A 24,747-nucleotide genomic window follows, 5' to 3' on the forward strand; every position below is an offset into this window, starting at 1 on the left:
TCTGATGCCTCGCTCAGACAGCTCCCGCCCTCCTCATCATCTTGTTATCATTCTAATGTCTGGGAGCTGCAGTCATGGACCAAAACACCATTAAACTATCTGAAATGGAGCAACTCGACAGCCTCTGCCCTCACAGGCTTATTATCTTTGCAGATGGATATTTTATATTTAGCAACCTCTAATGTATCAATTTGGGCTTTGATTTTTCACGGGGAGCAGCTTCTATTCTGGTGCTCAGTAGCGGGCAGGCAAACTGCTGCTGCAGAGGAGAAACCCTCCCCGACAAGCCCCGAGGCTCTGGGGAGGGCAGGAGGGTGCCACAGCCCTTGGAGGGCTCTGGGGAGGGGGCAGTTGGTGGGGAAGGGTTTGCTGGTGGTCCAAAGCTTGTTTGAATAGCACTGGAGCACCTGGGAAATCAGAACGGTGTGGTAGCAGTGGGGCCAGGCAATTAATTAAACTTGCAGAGAGTGAGAGCCGGTGGCACGTGGCTTTGTGGGAGGCAGTGGGCTGACTGAGTGTATGGTGTGGAGGGAGAGACGTTACGAGGAAAAGGAGAGCGGTTTAGGCTGGCTGAGCTCCCTGTGCATCCCACGTTTTCCCACACACCATGTTTCCAAGCACTACGTTTTCCCATGGGGGACACGGGTGCAGTGACAGCTTGATACTCGCTGAGCTGGTGGCAAGGGCTCGATGGGAGGTGGCTGTGCTGGGCGATGCTAAACAGCACATCCCAGGTCCCTTCCATCCTCGAGGTGCTGGGATGGCGTGGGGATGCTGTGGGGCCACTGCATCCCACATCTGGGTACCAGGACAGATGGGAGAGATGGGAGAAGGGATACTGTGGGTGCCTCAGAGGGGAGACGGGATGCTAGTGGAAGGGATGGGGAATGAAGACAAAGTGCCTCCCGCCCTCCACACTGAGAATAAATATCAGCGATGACAGTGACGGAAACCCAGGCAGCGCAGTCCTGCCCTCAGGGAACTATTGTGCGAGACCCGCCGTCACATGCCGCAGATGCCATTGTACCCGCGGCTAATGTGATGGTTTACATTGTTGGGAGGGGATTAGAGGAGCCGCCACATTTTGATGGCCTGCTTCTAATTTGCATCTTTAACGAAGTGGGAGCCCAGCCAGGTTCTGTTCTTTTGTGTTTACTTCTGAGGAAGTGTGTTTATTTCCGATGATTACAAATAAATCTCCTCTGCCTTTGCCTCAGCCGCCCGGAATAAAAGGCATTTGGAGCCCGTTAACTCTGTAGCTGGGGCGAGTACCAGAAGCGAAGAAGAAATCCCATTAGGAGTCCCCGGCAAATGTAATTAACAATTTCTTCTCAAAGACAAGGGTGCCAGCGTTGCTTTGCCCTCGTGGCAGGTACTCTTGGTTGAAAACTTCCCGGGGTGAAGCACTACCCTGTTGCTGCTGAGGGGCTTCGCTCCCGATCCAGGTGAGCTATTTTAGCTGCTGAAAACTGGGTCAGCCAGCCAGTTTGCGACTGGTTTCAGCATCTCCATTTGTCATTTTGACGAGGCACATTGGCTACAGGAGAGAAAAGTGGTTTGGGGTTGAAGGGCCATAGAAGTATTTTAAACTAGAACACTGATGGTTTTGCATAAGGAAGGGGGGGGGTTGGGGTTGATCGGAGATGAGCATCTCCCTCAGGCCTCTCATCTCAGCTGGGGACCCATAGTCTTGGCTCTGCGGCTGCAAACCAGTCACCCAGACTGCTTGGGATGGGCATCAACATTCTGGGGTCCTGAGCATCCCATCCCTTGGGATATCTTGCACCCACAGAGAAGGATTGCAAGACTTGCTTTACACCTCCAACTCTTTGCGTGCCGTTCATCCCTCCAAACTAATGCCAGAAAACTTGTGCTGACCCTGGACAAGGTCTTTTCCTCACCATGGGGCAGGCGTTGAGGACAGCCCCAGCCTCACGTGGCATATGCCCCCCACACCCCCCCACCCCCGCCATGGCCCTCATGCTTGGCCGCGTCAGCAGTGCAGGAAAGGTCCGTGATGTGGACCAGGAAAGGTGGGTGACAAAGGCGGCAGGTGTTATGTCACATCCCTTGTGTAGGAGAAGCGCTGTCAGTGTCATTGATGGGGCTGGGCAGGAGCCTGCTGCGGGAGCGACGCGGGGGTCTCTCCTAATAGGTCCAGGAGGAGAGAGCTGGTCACTTTGTGCCACAGAACACAAAGAGCGCATCGGCAGAGTTATCTGTATTGTTGACACTAAGTGAAATAATTCCTCGGCAAACTTCAAAATTAGCATTTAAGGATGAAGAATAGGGGCAATTAGAGGGGAAGCGGCGCAGCGCCGGTGCCCCCAACTCCCTCTCTCATGCATCTTCTCGCGCTGCTGCGTTCGGGTTCATCGCCCTCGTCTCTGGCAGAACACCGGGATCCCTACAGCAGCTCTCATCCCCACACAGAGCAAGGGGATCAATATGGATCTCAGGAGACGGCGCCTTCACGAGTTAATGTGTGTAATTGTGAGCGCTGGGGGGGGCGGGGCTGGGGCAAAGCCCAGCATCTGAGGTTCACCAGCAAGTCATTCTGGCAGAGATCAGTTGCCGTAGGAGGCAGCCGAAGGGCTGCAGATGGTGCAAAGTCTTTGCTTGAAGGCAGTGAGGGTCTACGCGGCATGCAGAGATGGAGGAGCAGATGGGATGGGTCGCCTTGCACAAAGAAGGGCTGCGTGGAGGGGCTGGGATGAGGTCGGTGCCGGGGGCTCAGTTTTGGGCTGGCAACATCAGTCCTCAGATGTTCCTCCCGCCCTGCTGATGGGTTTTCTCCAGGTGAACCGCAGAGCCAAGATGGGTTTATTTCCCTCCCATCTGACAGGCACTTGATCGTCTTTTGTCCCTTCCAGACTTGTAAGGCAGGGTTTCTTCTGGAGATGGATACGGTGCCTTCAGGAGACTGTTAATGGGGGTTTGTCTTTGTTCTTAATTAGATCCCTTCAAGGGAAAACCTCCTGGCCCGCTTTATTATCCAGCTTTGTCAGAGCTTGTCTGCTCTATCTAAACACTTTGCAGAAGTCTCTTTACCTGTTTGCTTACTGGAGACATTATCATAATCCTGGTCAATTGGAAATAGGTAGCAAAGACGGCTAGGCAGACGAGGGAGCGCTGGCGGCTTAGTGGCTAATGGAGATCACTTTCTGAGCCAGGGAAAGCAGCCTGTGGGGCGCTCCTCATGTCGGGGGGGTCGGTCAGTATTTGCCTTTGAGGCGCCGATTGCCAGGGTGTGGGTCAACTTGCAGCAGGAAGGCAAGGTTGGGCAAGAAGGTGCCTCCAGAAATGCCACGCTGTCCGTGCCAGCTGGTGGATGGTGGCTTTTCTGCTGGTGATAGCTTTGATGCCTTGCCAGGAGGTGCAGGAGGGCTTTTTTTTTGAAGCAGGATGGTTTGTCTTGTCCCTCCCTACCTGCAGTTGCCAGGGCCAGCCTGAGCTGCGGTGGAGAGGAGGGAGCATGATGCTAACTAAGCAGGCAGAGCTGAAGGGAGTTGATCCCAAATTGTCTGTTGAGTGGCAGCCACTGAAGGGAGGGGGATGGGGAGAAGGAAGCTTTGCCTCCTTGCTCTTGGCATGAGTTTATTGGAAGGAGTCTCTGAGTTGCTCCTGCCCATTTGCTCTGAGTGATTTCGAGGGCACTACGGGCAAGGGAGAGCGATGCTGTCCTTGCCCTTCCTCACATGCACATGTCTGCCCATGTTACGGGATCCCTGGGCCCTGCCAGTGTGGCTCTGAGCCATCAGTGCGAGCTGTAAATGCAGAACGAGTGACCCCAGTTCTCAGGGGTCCCAGACCGGCCCCAAATCTTCCCGGGAAGTGCACTCGAGATGTGCCAGCTGGAGTTGGGCAGTGGCAGTCGAACGTGCCTGGTGATGGCACGAGATCCTCATCCCTTTCACTTCAAACCCTCGTCCTTGTGCTTCACCCCTAATGAGGGGACCCGAGAGTACCTCGTAGGGCTGTAGTCTGGGTATTTATATGAGCGCAGACATGCAAGTTGTCTGTTTTACATATTGCTGTCCTGATTTTTTAGTGCACGCAATGAATAATTTACAGAAGCCGTGTGTAAGTATCTCTTTATTATTCATTATAATGAAGTGAGACAGCAGTTATAGTCCACTAGACTGGAATCCCCCAGGGCCGAACTTAACTCGGCTGCGCTTAGCTCTCCCCCAGTTAATTTGAACGAAGGGAGGGCTCAGCTTCCCGAAAAGGACAACATCGTCTGCCGGCACGAGGCCACCTCGGTCCGGCAGAGCAGGAGCCGGGGCACATCCGACACCCGGGCAGGCTCCCGGCGCGCCAGCCGTGCCGCAGCAGGCGTGGATGGCCATCCGTCTTTCCTGGCGTCCATACGTGATGTGGCTGGCGGAGCCATACAGCTCCTGCAAAGGGAAAATTACTTGTTTGCGGGAGGATATATGGCTCGTTCCTCTGAACTGAGCGCCTGGGGGGACCCTCAAACATGCCAAGTGCTGCCCCTTCCGTCTGCCCGATTAATAATCTTGATCGAGGTGACGTTCCGCAATTCCAGCAAGGGAGGCATATAACACCCCCAAAGCCTCTGCAGGAGAGGCACCGCGGCGGGGACAAGGACAGGGACAGCCCCCCAACCCGCCTCTGAATTTACAGGCGTGTGGAGAGGGACTTGCACGAGTTTCTTGATTGACTATAGGTGCCTTTTCTTATGATCTTGGCTGCACAAAGCTGCAGCAGTGTCGCTGCCGCCAGCACAAGCTTGCACCTAGCTTGGTTTTCCCGGTTTGCTTTCATGCCGAGAGGAAGCTCTCCTGCCGCCGTCCTCAGGTGGGCAAGGCGAAGCTCCCAAGAAATGCTGGGCTCTTAATTCAGCCAAATACTTTGTGGTTTTCCTGCAGGTGCCATGGCAGCAGCAGAGAGGGCCACGAGTAAATAGATCGAGAAAAATCTATCAAACAGAATGAAAAAGCCATGTTCTCCGGGAACGTTTTAATTCCACCACCACCCCACCCCACCCCCCCCCCCCCCCCCCGTTCTTTGCCAAGCATAAGTCAGCACCGCGAACCGGAGCTGCTGAGCCCCCACGCGTCTCGGAGCAGGGAGGGTGGGAGCCAGGCAGGAAATAAATAATGGAAACGACCGCATTGTGTTTTCAAGGCACTTGTAGGATTTACAGCTGCTTATCCAAATGTTCCCTTCTCTTCCCCGTGTGCTGGCTTTGCTGTCTCCGGCTGTTTCTCTTCTTTCCCTCTCCCCGTGCGTGTGCTGCGGCCCCTCTCCCCCGACAGTGGGTGCGTATATCTCCCTGCACCGACAAGCCAAACTGTCAGCAAATTTTACAGCTTCATCTGAAATTCTCAGTGCGCGGCGAGGGTGAGGGAGGGGGTGGCAGAGGTGGGCGAGAAGGGCGATACGGAAAGTCTGCTTGGCTTGCGGAGGTCAAACACAATGGGATTTTTGTCTGCAGTTCCCCAGCTCCATATAACAGAAAAAAACCCAGTTGTTTTGGTTTTTTGTTTGTTTGTTTGTTTTCTGGTGAACCTGCCGTTTCTGTGAAATCTCAGGTGATGGAGGAATGCAAGATGTGGCTGCAGGGTGGCGTGGCTGTGGCATGTGCCACCTCCATGCCGGTGATCCGGCTGCGTGTGATGGGGAGCCAGTGCCGCAGCTCCTGTCGTGCTCATGTCCCCGTTCAGGAGCCAGGATGCTCGCTGTGGATTCTGTTTCAGGTTTGTGACTCTCTGTCTCTCCCTTTGCAGGTGTACCGTGGATGACCGGGTCACACGGGTAGCGTGGTTGAACCGCAGCACCATCCTGTACGCCGGCAATGACAAGTGGTCTATAGACAACCGCGTGGTCATCCTCTCCAACACCAAGACCCAGTACAGCATCAAGATACACAATGTGGATGTGTACGATGAGGGCCCCTACACCTGCTCCGTGCAGACAGACAATCACCCCAAGACTTCCCGCGTCCATCTCATCGTGCAAGGTAGGTCTTAACATGCCTCGTGCTCTTGCTGAATGGGCTGTTTGATGTGGAAGGCTGTCTGGACTTGGGAAGGGTTTGGAGGTCCTCTTGGTGATGGAGATGTAGGGATTAGACCAACATCTGTTGCTTCAGGGATCGAGCAGCATGGAAACAGCGGTGTGGACAAGTGCCCACCGTGCCAGGGAGATGAGCTTGAGTCATAGCGTCGCTGTGTTGTATGGTCATCACAAAGGGCAGAGGACACCTGAGAACTGAAACTGGGGGTTTGTGTTCTGGCATGCTCTTCCTTCTCTCCCTTTGCCTGTTCCTGCTGTGCATTTGACCCGTCTCTGCTGCTCGGGACCATATGGCGCAGCTCACTGTGTCGGGGAGTTGTTAGCAAGGTGCTCGGGCCAGTGTCTGAAGATGCTTCAGGAGAGCCAAAAGCAAAGCGCTGCCAGGCGCAGCGGAGGAGCAGGCTCCAACAGCACAAGGCTCCGTGGTTTTGGGAGAGAGGAGAGGGCAGGTTGCCTGAGTGCGTCAAAGCTGCTGCGGGGCTGTGAAGGGCTTTTAGCACGGGACTTCATAGGTGATGCTGTTGGGTTGGAAACCAGCGTCCCTGAGGCTGCTCAGATGGGGGGATGTGGGTGCCGGCAGATCAGAGGTGCCCGTAGCACTCCGGTGGACACCACCTCCGGATCCTTGTGGCTTTGCACCGGCTACCAGCTTTTGTCCGGTCTCTAGATTAATTTTTCAGAGTTAGTGTTAGTTCAGGTTAGATAAAGATAATGAAAGTTTCCTAATCCTCTTAAAGAAGATTTATCTGGCTGAGTAGAAAGCTCTCAGAATACAATAAAGCGTGTATAAAACCAGGACCTAATCTTTCCTTTAATTTCGAACAGCTGATGGGTATTGATTTTGCAATGAGCAAATCTGAAAAATTTCTCAGCCTCGACATGCCTCTGAGAAGCCCCCAACACAGATATGTATATATTTATGTATCTTTCTCATTTAGAGGAGGCAGGGTTTCATTGTGGCTGTCCATCCAAGTGATTTTCCTGCCCGGAACATGTCGGGGTGCCCCAGCAGAGAGGGGAATGCTCACCGAGGGGAGTGGAGGGCTGCTGGGAGCATCCCCTCCATCCCCCTTCATTAAGCCTCTCCCTCTTTTTGAGTTGCGTGTGAGCTGTCCGTCTGCGAAGTTTAATCTGTTTATCCTGTCTGCTCTCTAATCGTGCTAATCCATCCAGTCAACACCAGTGAAGTATCCGAGTGCTTTGCACCTAACGAAATTAGGTGAACTGGCAGGGATGCTCAGCACCCACCGCCCTCGCCCCTTTTCCAGAGCAGGGCTTGCAATGCAGGCACTTGCCAGGCTTGGGTGTGTGAAGGTGAGGGATTGTTTGCATCCAGAACTCTCTGGCATTCCTAACTGCACCGGGAAAAGTTTTCCCCTGGTGTAAGCAAGTCCTGTTGAATTGCTCCCACCACAGCCATGACGGTGGTTCTCAGCAGCGTTGTTTCTCTGCAGCTGAAGGGAAGCCTGAGAGGAGCTGGGGATGTGTTGTTCGTTACGCAGGCACGGGTCAAGTGGTCTGTGCTGGGCAGTTTCTGTATTTCTCTTTCAGTGCGTTAATCTCAAGCCACACAGCTGGTCTCCCACGAAGATGCCTATGTAGGTGCCACCATGCTGTCCATTGATGGTGTTGGGCCAGAGAAGCAAATCCTTCCCTGCTTCAGCTCCAGTGCAGTTCCCTGGCAGCTGGGACATGCTTTCTGGTGGCTCAGATCGAGTGGCATTGCCATCGGCAACATCAGCACAGCCAAGGGCTGGGAGCCTCCCTGCTTGCACTCCGGGGAAGACCCAGCTTTCTGTGGGGGTGAATAGGGAGGGATTTTCCAAGGAAGCATCCAGTCCTGGCTGTGCATGCAAGCAGAGCACATACTTTACAGGGACGGGAGCAAAACTCTGTTTCTGTTGTACCTCTATACGTTATGTTATACCTCTGCTGTCACTAAATATGGCCTCAAGAGCAAGGCTTGAGCCCTGCTTTGTCAAGGAGGCAGCCATCCCAGCAGCAGCAGCAGGAGGAGGACCACGGGGGATGACTGCGCATGCCTTGGTGGCACGCCTCACCCGTGCCAGCTGGCCAGCGAGCAAGCAGTAATGACCAGTTAGCAACCGTTCAGGTCAATTAATTTATATTTGTATTTTGCAAAACTAAAAGTTGGCCGGCTAGAGTATTGATTCTTTGTCCCTGTGTTCAATCGAGTTTTAATTGTGCTACTGCGGGGCCTGGCCTTCCCTCCTAGCAACCGGGCGATAAATCTGCCAGGGAGTCGCAGTCAACAGTAAATGTGTCTCTTAGTGTCGCTATTAATATGTCTCTTGGATTGGTTCATTGCAACAGCCGTTAACAAGGGTTTATAAGAGCGTAGATGGCAGGAAGCCAGAGGGGGGTTTTTTATCTCCCTTTTCCTCTTTTTTTTTTTTTTTTTTTCTTTTTTTTTTTTTTCGGGACCACCTCGTGACGATGGGATGGACGCTTTCAGGGACATGCGCAGTGCTTGTGGCATGCTGATGTGTTTTCAGGAGAAGTAGAAATGCAGAGAGGATTGGCATTTGCTTTTGTATAAGTAGAAGATGAGCCACTTCATCTTGTTCTTGTCATAAACAGCTTGAGTGGAGGATGCTGTGGGGCTGGACCTCGGGTGAGCCCTCCTGCCTCTGGGTATGACCCCTGCGGAGCCCATCTCTGCTCCGGGGAGGTGCAGGCTTGCAAGGATGAGCTGGGAGATCCACCACACTGTGTCACAAAATGGTTTTGGTGCAAGGAGCGCGGCAGACCGTAGGCAGGATGCAGCTCTGCCTCCTTGGCGTGAGCTGGTTTGGGCTGTTTCGGGACACGGGGTGTATTTCAGTCTGAAAAGCATTGCTCAGGGTCAATGTTTAGGTCGAGGCTGTGGCTTTTGCCGTCAGTGCCCTGGGAAAAGGCAAGCCTGGTGGCCTCCTTGCAGCAGTGGCTGTAGAGAGGACGGCGTACATGCCGAAGCGGTGTAGCGTAGCACAGTGTCGCTTTGGGATCTGCTTTGGCAGAGATCTTGGCAGTGAATGTCGATACTGGCCACCCCTACTTGATAGTGGTCTTTGCTATTCCTCAGATGGCCTCTGTTTCTGATTTATTTAGAGAATCCTCCTCTGTACTGCCTTAATCCTACTCGCCATAGATTTTTCATTAAAACCTCTCCCGGCTGTCGGCATTGTTACTTTTAGTTTCTGGTCGGTGCAATCCATTTTCCCGTCTTGGTGTTTGCTGCTTTCCTCACCCTGGGAGCCAGGGTGGGTTTCGAAGGACCATGGCCTTCATTTGCAGTAGTGAGGCTGTGGGCATGTGGTTGGTTTTCCACTTGCACCTAAAGATGCTCTCCTGGAGCCAGTCCTGCATCCCCTGTCACATCCGCTGCTTCTCAAAGCAGCACCGATGCAGGTGTAGCTCTTCCATAAGTGTCTCAAAAGCTAATTGAGTCTTATTTTTTCCTTCTTCCTGATAACAACTAGCTTCTCAAGGCTCTGAAAGGGCAAGCCACCACCACCCCGTGCCGGTCCCGTTGAGCTCTTTTTCCCTGATGTAGACTGTGCTCTGGGCTTCCCTCAGCACCACAGATTTCACGATGGCCGCAGTTAAGTTTGCTTTTATCACACTGCCTTTGATATCCAGGCAGGAGCTGAGACGGCGATACTTATTAAAACCTTACCGCGAGGCTGTAGGGCACACAGAGAGCTGAGGAGGCAAGGAGAGCAGCTCAGCCTTCTTAAGTCATTGTAGGAAAGACCCAATAATAGGCTCGAAACCTAGAAAGTGCTTATGTATTAACTGCTTAGTATTTAGATGCTGGAGAGTTTGGTGTGAGAAGTGTGCATGTGGCATGCAGAAGAAGCCTGAAGAAGGGAAAGGGTGAGAGCAAGTAAGCCTGGCAGGCTGTGACCTCTCGAGCAGGCTTGTCTCCCTGCTCAGGAGCTTTTCCTGCACTTGGGATACTTATCCATACCAGATGGTTTGGGGCACTTTTTTTTGGGTCTACCTAAGAAACAATATGATAGTGAGGAAAAGTGATGATGTGCAGTCAACATCACGCAAAACATCCGATACAAAATGTTGACAGAGGTTCCTGTTGCTTCACGTAGCGTGTTGGGCTGGCAACATTTATATACAGCTTGTGTTGAGGTTTTGTAGGAATAGCAATGGTGGTTCATGGGGCTCATCTTGGTGCTGGGTGACGTGTCATGTCCAAAGCAAGTGTTCCTCACCTGCCCGTCCTGTATGTGCCACTTGTTATGGTGTGGTCCCCAGGGGCTGACTGCCCTCCATCCTGCCAGCAGCAGTGAGAGGGTGTCACAGGAGGAACGCAGCTCCTCATACCAAACTCTCAGAAGGCTGAGGGCTCAGCCCAGGCCCTCCGTACCCATCTAAGTTTGCCTCTTGTTTTTTTTGGAACAATGACACAGACATACTGGGTGGTGACTGAGATCTCCAGGCTTGTGTGGCAAAGATGCGGGTAGAGGAGACTCCCTCTCATGCATTTCTCCCCTCTTGGCACTAAAGAATCTCACCGGGTGGGGTGGCAAAGGGGCTGGTGATGTTTGGACACATCCTATGTGTCCTGTATCCCTTTGCCGCACCTGTTGTCAAGTCTTTTGTCAAAGACTCTATTTGGAGGCTCAGATCTGGCTAGCCCTCACTACGCCAGGTTAATTGTCCCAGTGAGGATGAATTAAACAGCTAATTGAAGCAGGAGACTCTCCCGGAGGTTGGGCTTGTAGCAGTGGAGATGGAGTTCAGAGAAATAAAAAGGAAATCAAAGGGCTGTTAAGAGGAAATGGAAAAAAAATCACTGAGGCTGGAAAGACATCTTCCCAGCAGCAGCACGAGTCCAAACCACATAAGGTCCATGGCATTTAAAGTAATGCTTCACACATCCTTCTCTGGGGGCTTGTGAGTGGTTGGGGAGGGAAGGGGACTCACCCTGGGCAGAGCGGTTTGTTTAGCTGGATGCTGGATGGCGCAAGAGGGGCAAAACACATCCGCATGCAAGCACAGAGGAAAAATCAATTAGCACACGCTCCATTAGGAAGAGTCAGGGGAGCTGCTGGGGAAGAGCAGGGTTCCTTTTGGTTCTGAGGCAGGGAGCCTTTGAAAGCCACCACTTTGGGAACCGAAAGCCTCAGCGAGTGGTCAAAATGTGCTCTACATCTGCAAATGTGCTCGTAGAGCCCGCAAACAGCACAGGAGACCCTGGACCACGTGGCAGCACCATGCAAGGTGGCATTGCAGCAGCAGGTTGCAGGGAAATACTTTCTTTTCCCCCGAGGTGGAAGCAGGATGGGATGTGGCATCCAAGCCTCGTGTACGTTTGCAGGACAGGGAGCAGAGCTCGCTTCTGCCCCGGAGCTAACAGTATCTCACAGGAGCGGGAGAAGGGAAGCATTGTCTGTCAAAGTGCTGTGCTGTTCTGCCATCCAGGACCACGCTGAGGGCTTGCCTGGGGTTCCTGATGCATTTTCATCAGTATTCCCCTCGGTTTAGCTATTGTGAGTCTGTAAGGGCAATGACATGGTGCTTGAGGGTGTGTGAGCTGCTGTCTTGGCATGCAGAGCTGCCTGGAAACCTGGCTGCTAATGGCAGCTGGAGGTGTCCAGTGCCACCATTTTTGCAGGCGGGACCGTTGGGGTGTCCCTCTCCTTTACGTGCCCGCACAGCCACGTCCAGCCCATTGCAGAGAGGAGCACAGCCAGTCCCAGGGGACGTGGGGATCTGGTGGCTGCCATGCCTCAGCCAGACCAGGGTGACACAGGTTAAAGTCACAGCTCTTTGGCCAAGAATTGGGTCGATGATAGACTTGTGAGGTGGCCCAGCGTGGCTTCCAGGTCTCCTTGGAGAGCAATGCCCTTGTTGCCAAAGGTGGTGGCTGATGTCCACAAGCGTTGCCTAGGACAGAGTGCTGCTCCCATGGATGGAAAGGAGTGCCTGTGACAAGCAATGTATACCAGTGCCCTGGGATGGGAAAAGGCTCGGAAGGACCAGCCAGACCCCTACGTCGCCCTTCCTCCTTCCCTGAACAAATGGAAGATGGGCAAGAGAGCAGACAGCCAAATGAGGAAGATGCGGCAGTGAATTCAAAGCCAGTGGGAGCCCAGAGAAGATCTAGAAGGAACAGCAAAGACTGAAGAAAGAAGCAACTGGACGGGGAATAAAACCAAAACAAACAAAAAAAAAAGGATGAGAAGAAAAGCCCAAAGACTGGTGGAACAAAGGGAAGAGAGAAGGAAACACCCGCACACAGAAAAGAACTAAGCATCAAGAGACGGGGAGGCAGTGAAGTGGAAAAATGAAAGAATAATGAAGGAGCGAGGGTGCGGAGAGGGGGAAGGTTGGGAAAAAGGAAGAGCCTGATGGCAGGAAGAAAACGGCATGCACTGCCCAGGGAACAGCCCTGTCCCTAAAGTGGCTGGCATCACGTGCTAACCCAAAACGTCTGGAGCAGGGATGGGGTGGGAGAGCATCCTCAGCTCCTGTTCTTGAGGCTTCCTGGAATGGGCAAATAGGAGCTGGCAGGAACAGAGCTAGCAGGAGGCATCGGGACGTGCCGCAAGGACCGGGAGCTGATGGAACAAAAGCGTGGTGGCAGCTGATTAATTACTGCAAAAAGCTAAAATGGGGAAGAGGGGGGGAGAACTGGAGAAGTTGTTTCCCCATTATATTTCTGAACAGAAAGAACGTTTTAGCGTGCGCACAAATAGCTCCCTGGGAAGCACTCTCACTTCCTAATTGTTCATAAATTTACTGACAGGTGGTTACACAGTAGGTATAACACTGCGAGTTTTGGTTTTATTGCTTTCCCTTGTCTCAACGTGAAAACCTGGAGAAAAAAGGGTGTGCAGCAAGCAGCCGGGAGACTCCGCCTAGCAAAGAGCGCTTGATGCCCACATTTCATTTTTCCGACGTCTCATGAGCGTTTGGTCCCTGCCACGGCCAGAGTGTCTGTCCACTCCAACGGAGGGATCCATGCCGGCTTGTCGATCCCTTTGTGTTTATCTCCAATGTGTCTCACGGTGTCATGGGCCAGTTCTGTGGGAGGGCTCCCAGTCCGCGTGGAGACAGGGTATGGATGCACTGTACGACGGTCCCAGGCTCCGAAGGCATCTGTGGGGAGGTGGTTTGGGGGGTGTTTTTTTCTTTCCTCCCCCTTCAGCTACACTGAAATGGTGTGCAGAAAGGCGGCCAGGCATGGGGAGAGTTGCGGTCACTGGGGGAATATCAGCCAGGCCAGAAAATCTCATCTTCGCAGCAGAGAGGATGTGTTCGAAATACACGTGTTATGATCCTTTCATGTAAAAGGATCATATAAAGTGTGTTTTACCAGGGGAAGGCTGTGAAAAGGGAGTGTTTAAGACTCAGAGAAGGGAAAAGGAAGATCTCTTCTGAAACAAAGCGCCGGCATGGCACGCTGCTCACTTGGCTGGGAAATTTCACAAAAATCATTCTGTTGACCAAACTGTAGCTGTCGGATATGTTTAATCCATTATCTCGATAAAATCAGCTCTGACGAGCCTCTTGGATTGGGCTGCCATCAGAACAGGTTCGATCACCAAAGATAATCTTCACTGCCGAAAAGCAACGGTTTTTTTAAAACTCCTGACATTGTGTCTTTGTCCCTGGTGCTTCCCCCCCGCCCCCCGCAGGCTGGATGAGAGGTCAAGGTGCAATTCATGCAGCATTGCTGTGTGGGTCCTCTCAGCTGTCCCCTGCACCCCAAAGCCAAAGGTGAGTTGGAGGTGGGGAAACAAATCTGTTTCTGTCTGGCAGCAGGTGCTCCCCAGCCAGGAGCTGGCTAACGGGTGCATGCCCACATCTCTTTTTTAAGGGCATCAGCCCCAAACAGGAGCCGTTTTCAGGAAGATCTTGTATCGGTGGTACCTTCAGCAGGCACGCAGGGCTGATGCCATCCTGCCGCGCTTCTCATCCGTGAAGGGGATGGAAAGCACTGGCAAAATGTGAGCTTTCAGTGTATTTGCTCTTTCAGTATATTTGCTTTCTTTGTGCTGACTTCCCGTACGCTAATGAGACCTCACATGGCGACATCTCTGACAGCTCCATCCTGCCTATGGTGGGGAGGCTCACGCAGAGCTGGAGGTGCGTGGGGCTGTAGGCAGCTGGGGGTACCAGGTAGGGAAGTGGCATGAGCTCCGGTAGGCATCCGACCCCTGCCAAGGTGATGTCAGGTCCCGCTTCCTGGCAGTGACAGCATCACCCATCAGAGGGCACGGGCCCCGGCTGCAGCTGGGGAAGTGAAGGAACAGCGGGAATGCTGCATCTCCCCAAAACAGGAGGTGTCCAAGAGGGGGTGGTAAGTGATGCGCCAGGGCAGGTGGGTGGCCCGCATTAGGTGGGATGGTCTCTGTGGAGGATGTCACCTCCCCACAGAGTGCTGAAGATAACATGTCCCCCTCTGTGGGCAGGGCCATCCCTGTGGGGACCCAGTAGAGGTGGGCAAGTGGCTGTTGTCTGGTGGTTTGAAGAGCCCATAGGTGCCCATCTATCATCTCACCTTATCAAAGGTGTAGGATAGAGGTGTCTTTTAATGGATTAGGAGCTAACGATGTGGAGGAGGGACATCAGTTGTATGTGTCAGCCCCGGCACTCGCACAGGCTCTCTGCTCCAAGGCGTGCAGCAGTAATGATCTGGCAGCTAAAAATAGTCTGGGCCACGGCGGTGAGCGTCTCCGGTAGGGATCGGCGCTAGGGAGCGGCTGGGAGATGAGTCAGCCTGCACGCGCTCGCGTGCGTCACCGTCACATGTAGCCGATGATCACGCAGCGATTACCGACCCGCTGTCTCTTCCCGCATGGTTTAGCAGGGAAGCTGCATCCCCACTGGCACGGGCTGGACTTGCACATCCCTGGCCTCATCACGCTTGGGTATCCGCTAGCGGCTCACAAGGTCCGAGCCCCCCAGTTGCTTTTGTCCCCAGCTGGGCTGGCTGTGGAGCAGCAGCAAGGGCAAACCAGTGCCCGGAGGAGGCACTGGGACCAGTGGTGTTTGGGAGAGTCCCAGGGACTGCTTGGCTGTGCTTGCCAGGGATACCCCCAGTGTGCTGTGTAGCATCACCGGACATGGCAGCGTCACCAAGGCATGGTGCCACGGCCAGCCCCGCAGGGCTATTTGCAGCTCCCAGCCTGGGAGGAGAGGGGAGAGATGGTGTCTCACGGACCCCAGGAGTGGTGGCAGAAACCGACACAAGCCCAGGCCTGATGGAGAGCGTGAATCGGCGCATAGGGCGGTTTGGGTCTCGAGCGGTAAAGAAAGGAGATAAATCACAGGCTTATTGTTATTGAATTTAGTGGCATCGCTTTCACATTCAATTTCTCTTGCCGGCTTTCCTAACAAACAAGGAATTACAGCGCAAATGTATTTTTTGGCCTACCAAACATTATGCATTAACTTACCCGTGATTAATATTACGCAGGGTTGACGAAATCCTCTGTGGGCCTCTCACTGCTCCGGCGAGACCATGCCACTCGTCACTTGCTTGGGATTTATTCTGTATTCAATTTGCTTGTCGTCGTAGTCTTTTTCCTTAGCTATTGTATGATCAGGCGTGTAGTGACGTGTGTGCAGGCTAACGCGAGCTGCTCGGAGGAGCAAGCTTTTATATTCTGCACACAAGGAAGCACCAACCTGGCGAAAGGCAGAGAGGCAACGATGCTCCATCTCTCCAACTGAGCGGCAGCCCTACTCTTGCCACTTCTCTAGCTGTTAGTATGTTCAGCTGGTCATCATTTATTCTGTATGTAGTGAGGTGAGGCTGTCGTAACTACTGGGTATTTGCTGTGTAGGGGATGTAGGACAGGTGGAGGTAAACGTGAAGAACCAAAGGTAATCGAGGGAAAGGATGCTGTCAACATCCTAGGGACAGCATCCATAGTCATGCTGGTGGGCCGCAAGTTATCAGCAGGGCTATCTGACCCAGCCTGTCAAGGACCAGGAAGACTCTATAGGGGGACAGAAGAGCCTCTGGACACTGCCCAGCACCGATCCCAAGCTGTCCTCAACTTGGGACACGGCAGCTCTGGTGGCATGCACTCGTCAGGGCAGTCGTGTACGTGCCTCAGCTGTACCCACCTCATGGCATTTACAGGGCACAGCTGCAGGTTGGTTTTATCCGTGCAGTCATGTTTGCTGATGGAGTTATCCCACCTGCTGGCACTCAGGTCCCATCTGCTGATGGCCATGTCCCTGCATGGGCCCAGCTTCTGCCAGCTCCTCCCAAGGAGCCCTTGTGATCCTGTCCTTGACAGCCCACCCAGTGAGATCTATAGAAATGTAATCAAGGTCCTTAGATGTCCTTCTCTAAGTCCTGGTAACCTTGTAGGCAACGATCGCCGTCGCGGCAGGATATCGAGCCATCCGGCGGGGTCCCCGCACTTTCCGTGGCTGTCCCTGCCAGCGCTCGAGGGCATTTCTGATCGGATTAGGCAGGCAGCAGCACAGCATGGCAGTGCTACCCTGGCCCCCGTGGCTTCGGGGCCATGGCCAGTGGCTTTGGGAGGTGCCGTTCCCCTCTGCGAGACCTGCTGGCTTGTCTGCCTGCTGTGTCAGCATCCTTTGCTGGAGGGGAGGGCTTTGGAGCCGATGTGTGTGTTTGTGTGGCTTGGTGTCTGCCGAAATGGGAGCATTTGGGCTGCAGTGGCTATTGGTAGTGGTATTTTCCTGTGCAGGAGTGGAATTATTTCTGTACCTGGGAGTAGGACAGGTTCACACCTGCGTGCAGAGCACCAGCCTCTGCATGTCACTTTGTACTTGTGGGTTGGGACTCGAAGGATGGGAAAGAAATGATGGCCATGAGCTGGGAGAGGGCTAGGAGGTTGAAGATGCTCCGGCGAGCTCCAGCGTACCTTCTGCGTGTGTGCCCCCCTTTTCAGGCTGGGAGAGTGCAGCCCTGTTGTAGGGGCGTGTTGTTGAATGACAGTCGGATGGTGATCATCCTGGGGGACAGCCTTGACAGAGGCCGTGTCCTTAGGCTGGTGCCAAGCGGGTCTACAGCTGGGGTGCTCTCTAGTCCGTCTGCCTTTGATCAGTCTGGCCTGTCTGAGTGCCTTTGTCCACGGTCTGACCCCAGCAGGGCTGCGTGCAGGAGGTGGAATGGGAAGGTGATGCTAGAAATACAGAGGCGGAGCGGGTGCTGTGCAGGGAAAGGTGTGCGGAGCTAATTTTGCCTCCTGTGTAGTAGATGAAATCTCTGCCAGGAGATGTGGATCAGATTGGCTTCCTTGACGTGTGTTGCTCTCGTTTTATGTAGTTTTAGCTCTTTGTGGGGGTTCAGAGCTGAGCACCACAGCACCTGCGCAGGGAGGGCTTGCCTTCCTCTGGCAGCATGCTCGCCTGCAAGCACTGTCTGCACCGGGAGCACGTCTATCTAGTAAGGCTTTGAGAAGCAGATGAATGTCTGCATGATGTTTGGGGGTTGGATTTTTTTTTTTCGCCCCATGTAATCTGTGGCTTGCGTAGCCTCGCAGGTAGCATGGAACAGGGGGGGATCATCCTGGAGAAGTGCTGGGTGGGAAGGGAGGGTGGTGCCTTGAGTGCAGCAGGGATAGTACAATGGTTGTGATTTCGCTGGTGCCATGCATCACTCACCATCACTCTCATCTGACTCCATGGCTTTTATAAGAGACAGAAGAGTCAGGGTGCCATCTGGAACAGGCATCCTAGGGTGTCAGCATCCACTAATGGTGCTGCTGTCATCTTGGACCAAAACTGCATGCGAGGAGGTCTGGTTTGCAGGCTTGTGAGCGGGTGACAAATCCCCAGTTGTGGGGCGGCTTGTCTTTGATGCTGTTGGTTTTAGATGTTCCTGGTACCTGTTTTGAGATGCTGTTAATGGAGGGGAGAAGTGCAAGGATGCTGCTAATAGGGCATAATGTCATCTCCCTGGCTGAGCAAGGAAGGACCATCGGCAGCCTTCCCATGGTGGAGCTCCTTGGGGCCACACCATCAGAGCTGGCCAGCCCTGCTCCAAGTGTTAACTACATTTCCCAACAGTTGCCAGGGCACACTTTTCATTTTCGGATTGCTGCTTTCCCCTGAAGGACTCGGACAATCTCCCTCTGCTATAACAAGACTGTACTTCTATATTAATGTGTCAAGTTGCTGGGAAATTTACTGCTTTGCAGGGTCCATCAGGCCACAGAGACTGCGCCACGTCTTTGCTGCGGCTTGTCCCCCCTGTGCCGTCTCTCCCAAGCCTGGGAGCAAAAGGCTCGCTCAGGGTGTTGGGTTTTTAAAGCCTGGTGAGGCTCAAAGCCTGGCGGTTACGGACCGAGCGCTGCAGGGGATGTAGCGCTGGCCCCGCTGGGCATCCCTCTGCCCTTACCCAGCCTGGTCAGTTTAGAGCCCTGGCTTGGACAGTCCTCAGGGGCGAGAGGACACCAGAGCAGCCCTCATGTCCCCTTCCAGGTGGTGCCAGTGTCAGCGACAGTATTTTTCAGGCAATCACCCCAGTGCTGTGGGAGAGCCCTTGGCACAAGGGTTGGGTGTGCGACGCCACATGAGCTGGGGCTCTGGGCACATGGTGTGCTCAGGGAGGGGGTGCGGGGCATCCTTTCTGGTGTTGTCGAGTGGTGTTTACCTTGGGGCAGGTCATTTTGTACAGCCTTACTTGTTCCCTGGGGTACAGACCCTTTGGGGGCTGCATCCGATGGCCCAGAGTGCTGGGAAGCGGCGTTGGCGAGTGGGCTTTAATTGCTTTTTGCCGGGGCCAGGGATATTTATGGGTGTGGAGATTGCCAAGTTATTTATTAGATGGAGTATCTGGGGATAGAGTAATATAAATCACTGTGGCCGGTATTGAATGGAGCAGACGCTCAGTAATTTAAACAGCTTTAATAAATATGCTAAAATATGAGCCTTGTCATGGGCCATAACGAGAGCTGGTTATCGGGGGCTCAGCCACGGGGAGGGGCACCCCTTCATGCCCTGGGTCCGTGCTCTGCTCCGGTCCGAGGTGCTGGTTTGGAGACACAGGGTTGGCAACCAAACAGGGTGATGGGGTGGACACCGATGTCCAGTGATGGGGCAGATCTCACTGCCCGGGCTTCCTGGCAGGGTGTGGTGAGCTGGTGTGTTGACAGTGGCTTTGCTCTTCTTTTTGTCTTGCAGTTCCCCCCCAGATTGTTAACATCTCATCTGACATCACCGTGAACGAGGGCAGCAGCGTGACTCTCATGTGCCTGGCCTTCGGGAGACCGGAGCCCACCGTCACGTGGCGGCACCTCTCTGGGAAAGGTGAGACCACACTCAGGGCTTGGTGGCTGAACCATCTCGGTCCGAGCTGGGGTCTCACCCAGCCCACGTGGGATGGATGGATGTCCCTATAGAGGTGGCCAGGGTGGTACAAAGATGGCCTACAGTCCGCTGCTGTCTGTTGTGGAGGGTGGAGGTGCTGGCCCTTTGATGTGCCCTGATATGGGGGTGATGATGCTTGTTACAGGATGTCCCAGGCGTCCTGGGTATAGGGCATGGCAGAATCCAGGCAGAGGGTGTAAGGGGGGGGCAGGTCCCAGTGTCCATGGGCAATGGTGCCATGTGTTCGGGACGTCTCCCAGGGCAGGGCTTTGTAAGCGAGGACGAGTACCTGGAGATCACAGGCATCACGCGGGAGCAGTCCGGGGAGTACGAGTGCAGCGCTGTCAACGACGTGGCTGTCCCGGATGTGCGGAAAGTCAAAGTCACCGTCAACTGTGAGTGGAAGGGACGGGGGAATTGTGGCGGGGTGGGCATGCGTGGCCCAGAGTGATGCAGTACGGCGTCTCCGCAGACCCGCCGTACATCTCGAACGCCAAGAACACAGGCGCCTCGGTGGGCCAGAAGGGCATCCTGCAGTGCGAGGCCTCGGCCGTCCCCATGGCGGAGTTTCAGTGGTTCAAAGAGGACACCAGGTGAGGGGTTGCAGAGGGGAGGGCATAGCGGGTTGGGGGGTGGGGAACCACACCAGCCTGGGGGCTGAAGTGTGGAGAAAGGCTGGGATTAATTCATTTTCGTGGGTCTGAGTGCTTAGCTAAGGGCTGAGGGGGTCCCAGGGGGCTTTCTCTGTGGATGGTGGCTGTGGCTTGCAGGGGGTGATGTTGGCCACATGAGTCAGGCAGGGAGATGAGTTACGGGATGGAGAGCGTGGTGTGCTTTCGGGCAGCGTGTTGGGGCTTGTCTTGGTGACAACATGTGGCTGTATAGTGGTGTTGGTTGGTGGGAAGAGAGGGGGTGTCTGGGGAGAGGGCAAGATATGTCGCAGAGTGCCATCATCCACATTTCCCCACAGGTTAGCAAACGGGCTGGAGGGCGTGCGGATCGAGAGCAAGGGCCGCCTGTCAACACTGACCTTCTTCAACGTCTCGGAGAAGGACTATGGCAACTACACGTGCGTGGCCACGAACAAGCTGGGCAACACCAATGCCAGCATCATCCTGTATGGTAGGTGCTCTGGTTTTTTTGCAGCAAGCTATAGCAAGGCAGAGGAGGATGAAGAGGAGGCAGCGAGGTGGGCGGGCAGCCGGCGATGGAGTGGAGCTGGCTGTATTTAGTGTTGCTGGCCTGTTGAGATGCCAAATGGGGTGGCAAGGTCCCGCAGAGAGGATGCAGCAGCTGATATCTGCATTGGCCCCAGCGGGCTCACACAGCTGGGCAGTGCTCAGTGGTGGGCACGGCGCTCACGGGTGTTCAGGGGCACGCAGCAGAGTCAGCTGGCAGGCAGCCGTTCGTCTTTGCAGAGCCGGAGCCGCAGGCGGAGAAGAGGCTCCTGGCCAAGCTGCGGCATCGCTGGAGCACAGGGCCGAGGAGGGGGCCCGGGCCAGGTGAGCACGCGCTTCGGGTGCACGGTGTGGGGTTTGTCCCGGGTGTTGGACTGGCAGGACTACCGGCAGTTGTGTTATAGTGGCAGCAGCAGGCTGAGCGCTGTAGGCGTGGAGGGCCACAGCAGGGCAGCTCGCGTCGGGTGCCCGCAGCGGCACGGTGTTTGAGGAGTGGCAGACTGGGCAGCTATCACTGAGGAAGGCGATGTGTAGCTGTGGCACGTCCCTGTGGCTTTCTGGCAAGCTGAGGGGGCTGTCACAGACCCTAATTTGTTGTGTGCTGCTGTATTCTGTTCTGCACCAGCCTGCCCTGCCCCGTTCCATTGCGGTCAGACCTGTCCTGCTTGGCTCCAGGGGTTTTGGCTCTGGTCTATTCTGTTGGATTCTGTACGGTTGAGTTTGGGTCTGCTCTGTTGTAATCTATGTTGTTTTGTTAGGGGCCGGGCCGTTCTATTCTAATCCGTTCTCATCTGCCCTGGTCCGGGCTCTTTTCTTTGGGTCTAGACTGTCAGGTTCTGTTCTCGTCTTTCCTCTTGTGTTTTGATCGATCAGGTGAACTCTGATACGGGCTGATCTATTGTGTTCTAACCCATTGTATGGTTTTCGGCGCTGGGCCAGTCTGTCCTGCTTGGGTCATGTTGTGGTCTGGTGTGGGTTGCCATTTGTCCCGGTGTGGTGTGTGCTACAGCCTTGCAGTTGGGAGGCTGAATGCAACCGTCTGTCCCTCACCACTCATGTTGCCAAATGGGTGGGACAGGGAGGGCACAAGCATTGCATGAGGACAGAGAAAGAAATCCCGTGTTGTCAGCTGCGTTTATGGCGCTGACTGGAAGGATATTGTTGCAGGAGCTGTGCTAGAAGGAGATAACTGACATCAGGAAAACCCCCCCAACTTTATTTCAGTAAAAAAAAAACCCACACTACTGTGTGTGAGCATGCAGGGGTTGACCCGCACTGGGGAGGCTGGCTGTGTTTCCTCCATGGAGGCTCAGGATAGTAGTCCCACATGGTGCCAGGCGTCTACTGGTGTGTCCCTAGCGTCTGTGTGTCTGTTTAAGGGGTAGGGATGTGCTAGGGGGTTGCTGGAGAGCAAAGTGTGACGGTTTGGTCCCCGCATGGTAGAGTTCCTTTAGGCTAGAGTGGCAGTCTCAAGGCACTGGAGGCTGCACCCCAGTATTCGTGGCCACCTTTCTGCATCCACCAGCTTCTTTGTTCCTGTCCCACCAGCACCCTTGCTCTCACTCTGATTTAGACCTGCACACACTGGTCTCCCCATCTCCCATGTAGATGTGAGAGTCTGCTGGCAACGTGTCTCCCAGGCTGTGCCGTGGCTTATCATCTCATCATAGGTGCCTGGCAGTGTGTCCGGGGCGGGGGGGGTGTGTGTGTTGGGCGTGTTTATGTGGCTGTCTTGGGTTCAGCGTGGGTTCTTTGGACTGCTTGTGTCAGGGCGTGTGGCCAGGGTTGAGTGTGCCTGCATAGGGGTGTATGGCTACACCCAGGGCCACCACACCTACAGTGTGGAGTCTTGAGGCATCTCCCCACTGGCTTCTGTGGCTCACTGTGGTGTTGCCCACATCTCCCCTCTCTGCCTCTGGGTCTTTTTCCCGGTTGCAGATGGTGTCTTGGGATGTAGTCCGTGCCTTCAGCTGTGCTGCCCCTCACTGCAGGGCATCTGGTTGTCCCAATTTCTGTCTGTCAGTGTATTGCTGTGGGTCTGAAGCCCTCCTGCATCGCATCCAGTCTCAGTGCCTCTTGCTTCGTGTGCGTCTGCATCGTCGGGCACCACCTCTGTCTAGCGGTGTGTCTGTGCCTGTCTTCTGTGTGGTAACAAGGCTCTGTGTTGGTCTCTGGGTGGCTGTAGGCACGTGCATGTGTGCTTTGGGTCTGCAGCAGCACAGAGCACCCTCGTTCACATCTTGCAAGGCTCCCGGTTGTCTTGGATGGTGTGTGTCACCTGTCTATCTTCCTGCAGTCCTCTCTCTGTGGCTCAGCCTGTTCCTGTTGTGTGAGCGTGCAGGTTGGTCCCAGTGCACGCGTTGTGCCTGTCCGTCTCTTGGACGTCACCTTGGGCAGCCTCCTCCATGTGTGCTGGGCATGTGAGCACCATTGCCAGTGGTCACTGTGGGGTGGCCCTAGCTGTTTCTCTCAAGGTGGCTGTGCTGTTCTTTAGTGGTTTGTGACACGTGGGTCTTTGTCTCACTCTGCCTCAGCGGGTTGAGGTCTGTGGTCTTTCGGGGGGTGTTTGTCAGCGCTACCCTCTTGGCACCCCTTTGTGGTCATCCCCACGGTGCTGCCACATCTGTTTGTAGGTGCTTTCTCTTTGCCTCTGGACACGTGTCTATGCTGGTGGCTCTCAGCATCTTCTGTGTCTGGGTGTTTCATGCCTTGCCTTTTTCTCCATGTCCCTCCCTCTGGCCGTGGGCTTCTTCCTCACTCTGTCCTTCTCTTGTTGGCCATCTCCTCTTCTCACCCGCCCTGCTTGCCTACACCTCCTCTGTTCTCCTGCTGGCGCTCCGTCTGTTCCTCTGCTGTTGAGCGTGCCCTTCTAGTTGTTCTCAGAGGCTCTGTCTCATGGTCTTGGTGCCAATGTGCCCCCTCCGTGCATTCTTGTGTCCTTGCAGGTCTTGCAGTTGTCCATGTGTGGCAGGGCTCTGCCGGGAGGACGTTGGGGATCACGTCAGCGGTCAGGCAATGGGTGGGAGGTGCTCTTTTCCTCTGAGGGGCAAGGACCCTCTCTGGAGTGCGCAGGGATGCCAGCAGCCAAAGACGCTCCTGTTCTCTAGGCCATGGGGTCACCGGGGGAGTTACTCCACCCTCGGGTTTCACGTTGGTACCACCTCACGGGATGTGTGTGGGGCCGAGAGCGATGCCCTGCTTTAGTAAATGGATGGCTTGTCCACCAAGGCCTGATCCCTGATGTGTGAGCAAACGAGTCTTTACAAGCAAATGACCAACTGCATCCTCCAGTCGCTGAGGAGCTGGTGGGTTGTGACCTGCTTCCCTCCCTCCAAATGCTGATGAACAACTCATCTCCCTACCAAGCACCCTCTACCAGTAAAAAAAAAGGATCTCACCTTCCCTGCTCCTTTGTGCACCCACCACAAGACACCCAGACACATTTATCCAGGGTCACACAAGACAGTTATTGGATGGGCACCTGGTTGGGAGACCACAACAGAGACTAAGTCAGTCAGGCAGGCTGCAAGAGAGACACTAAGTAGATGGGGAGAGAGTCAGGGAATCAAAGAAAGAAAACTACATGCAAAGAGAGGAGAAACTGGGGAGAAGGAGGAGGGGGAGACACGGGGAGAGAGATGGGCGTGGAGGAGGGCAAGAGAGAAAGGGGGGGGGGGGGACGGCAACAGAGAGGGAGAGGCAGAGGACAAAAGGAGAGAGGGACAGAGAGAAGTGGAGAGAGAGACCAAGTCAGAAGGACATAGGCAGACAGGCGCCCAGAGAGGGTGAGATGGGGGCACAGAGACAGAGCAAGATTTAGCTACTGAGACCACAGCAGCTACAATGAAAGAGTGCTACAGACAGAGAAATGCCGGGAAGGACACCAAGGAGGACACAGGAGTCATAAAAAAGACAGACTTGCAGAAGGGGAATGAGCAACAGAGACAGACAGGAGCAGAGTTACATAAAAGGCGGCAGAGACAGTCAGAGATGGGGACAGCAGAAGGCCTAGAAAGGAGGAAGAGAGGGGAGCTGGCAAATGGGGAAAACATGCTCAGATGCCAAATGGTCAGATTTGGGGTACTCGGGAGGATACAAAAAGGAGACTTGGGAGCTGAGGGGAGGATGCACAGACAGGGAAATGGTTAGATTAGAAAGAAAGAGGGGACAAACAACCAAGGGGAGAGAGGATGACTCT

General features: G+C 54.4%; 1 protein-coding gene across 6 annotated transcripts in view; it reads left to right on the forward strand.

The window, feature by feature from the left end:
• The window catches only part of OPCML (opioid binding protein/cell adhesion molecule like), a 311,115-nt gene that overhangs the window by 278,433 nt on the left and 7,935 nt on the right, over positions 1 to 24,747 (forward strand). For 4 of the 6 annotated variants that reach the window (XM_037409967.1, XM_037409966.1, XM_037409970.1 and 1 more), the window contains 6 exons: positions 5,757 to 5,989; positions 19,186 to 19,311; positions 19,632 to 19,766; positions 19,844 to 19,964; positions 20,342 to 20,493; positions 20,790 to 20,873. In XM_037409967.1, coding sequence (XP_037265864.1) covers positions 5,757 to 5,989; positions 19,186 to 19,311; positions 19,632 to 19,766; positions 19,844 to 19,964; positions 20,342 to 20,493; positions 20,790 to 20,873 — 851 coding nt within the window. The remainder of the gene's footprint in view (positions 1 to 5,756; positions 5,990 to 19,185; positions 19,312 to 19,631; positions 19,767 to 19,843; positions 19,965 to 20,341; positions 20,494 to 20,789; positions 20,874 to 24,747) is intronic. The other 2 variants (XM_037409969.1, XM_037409968.1) reach the window with 1 other exon arrangement.

Source organism: Falco rusticolus, chromosome 16, assembly GCF_015220075.1.
Source record: "Falco rusticolus isolate bFalRus1 chromosome 16, bFalRus1.pri, whole genome shotgun sequence".
Classification (NCBI taxonomy): Eukaryota; Metazoa; Chordata; class Aves; order Falconiformes; family Falconidae; genus Falco; species Falco rusticolus.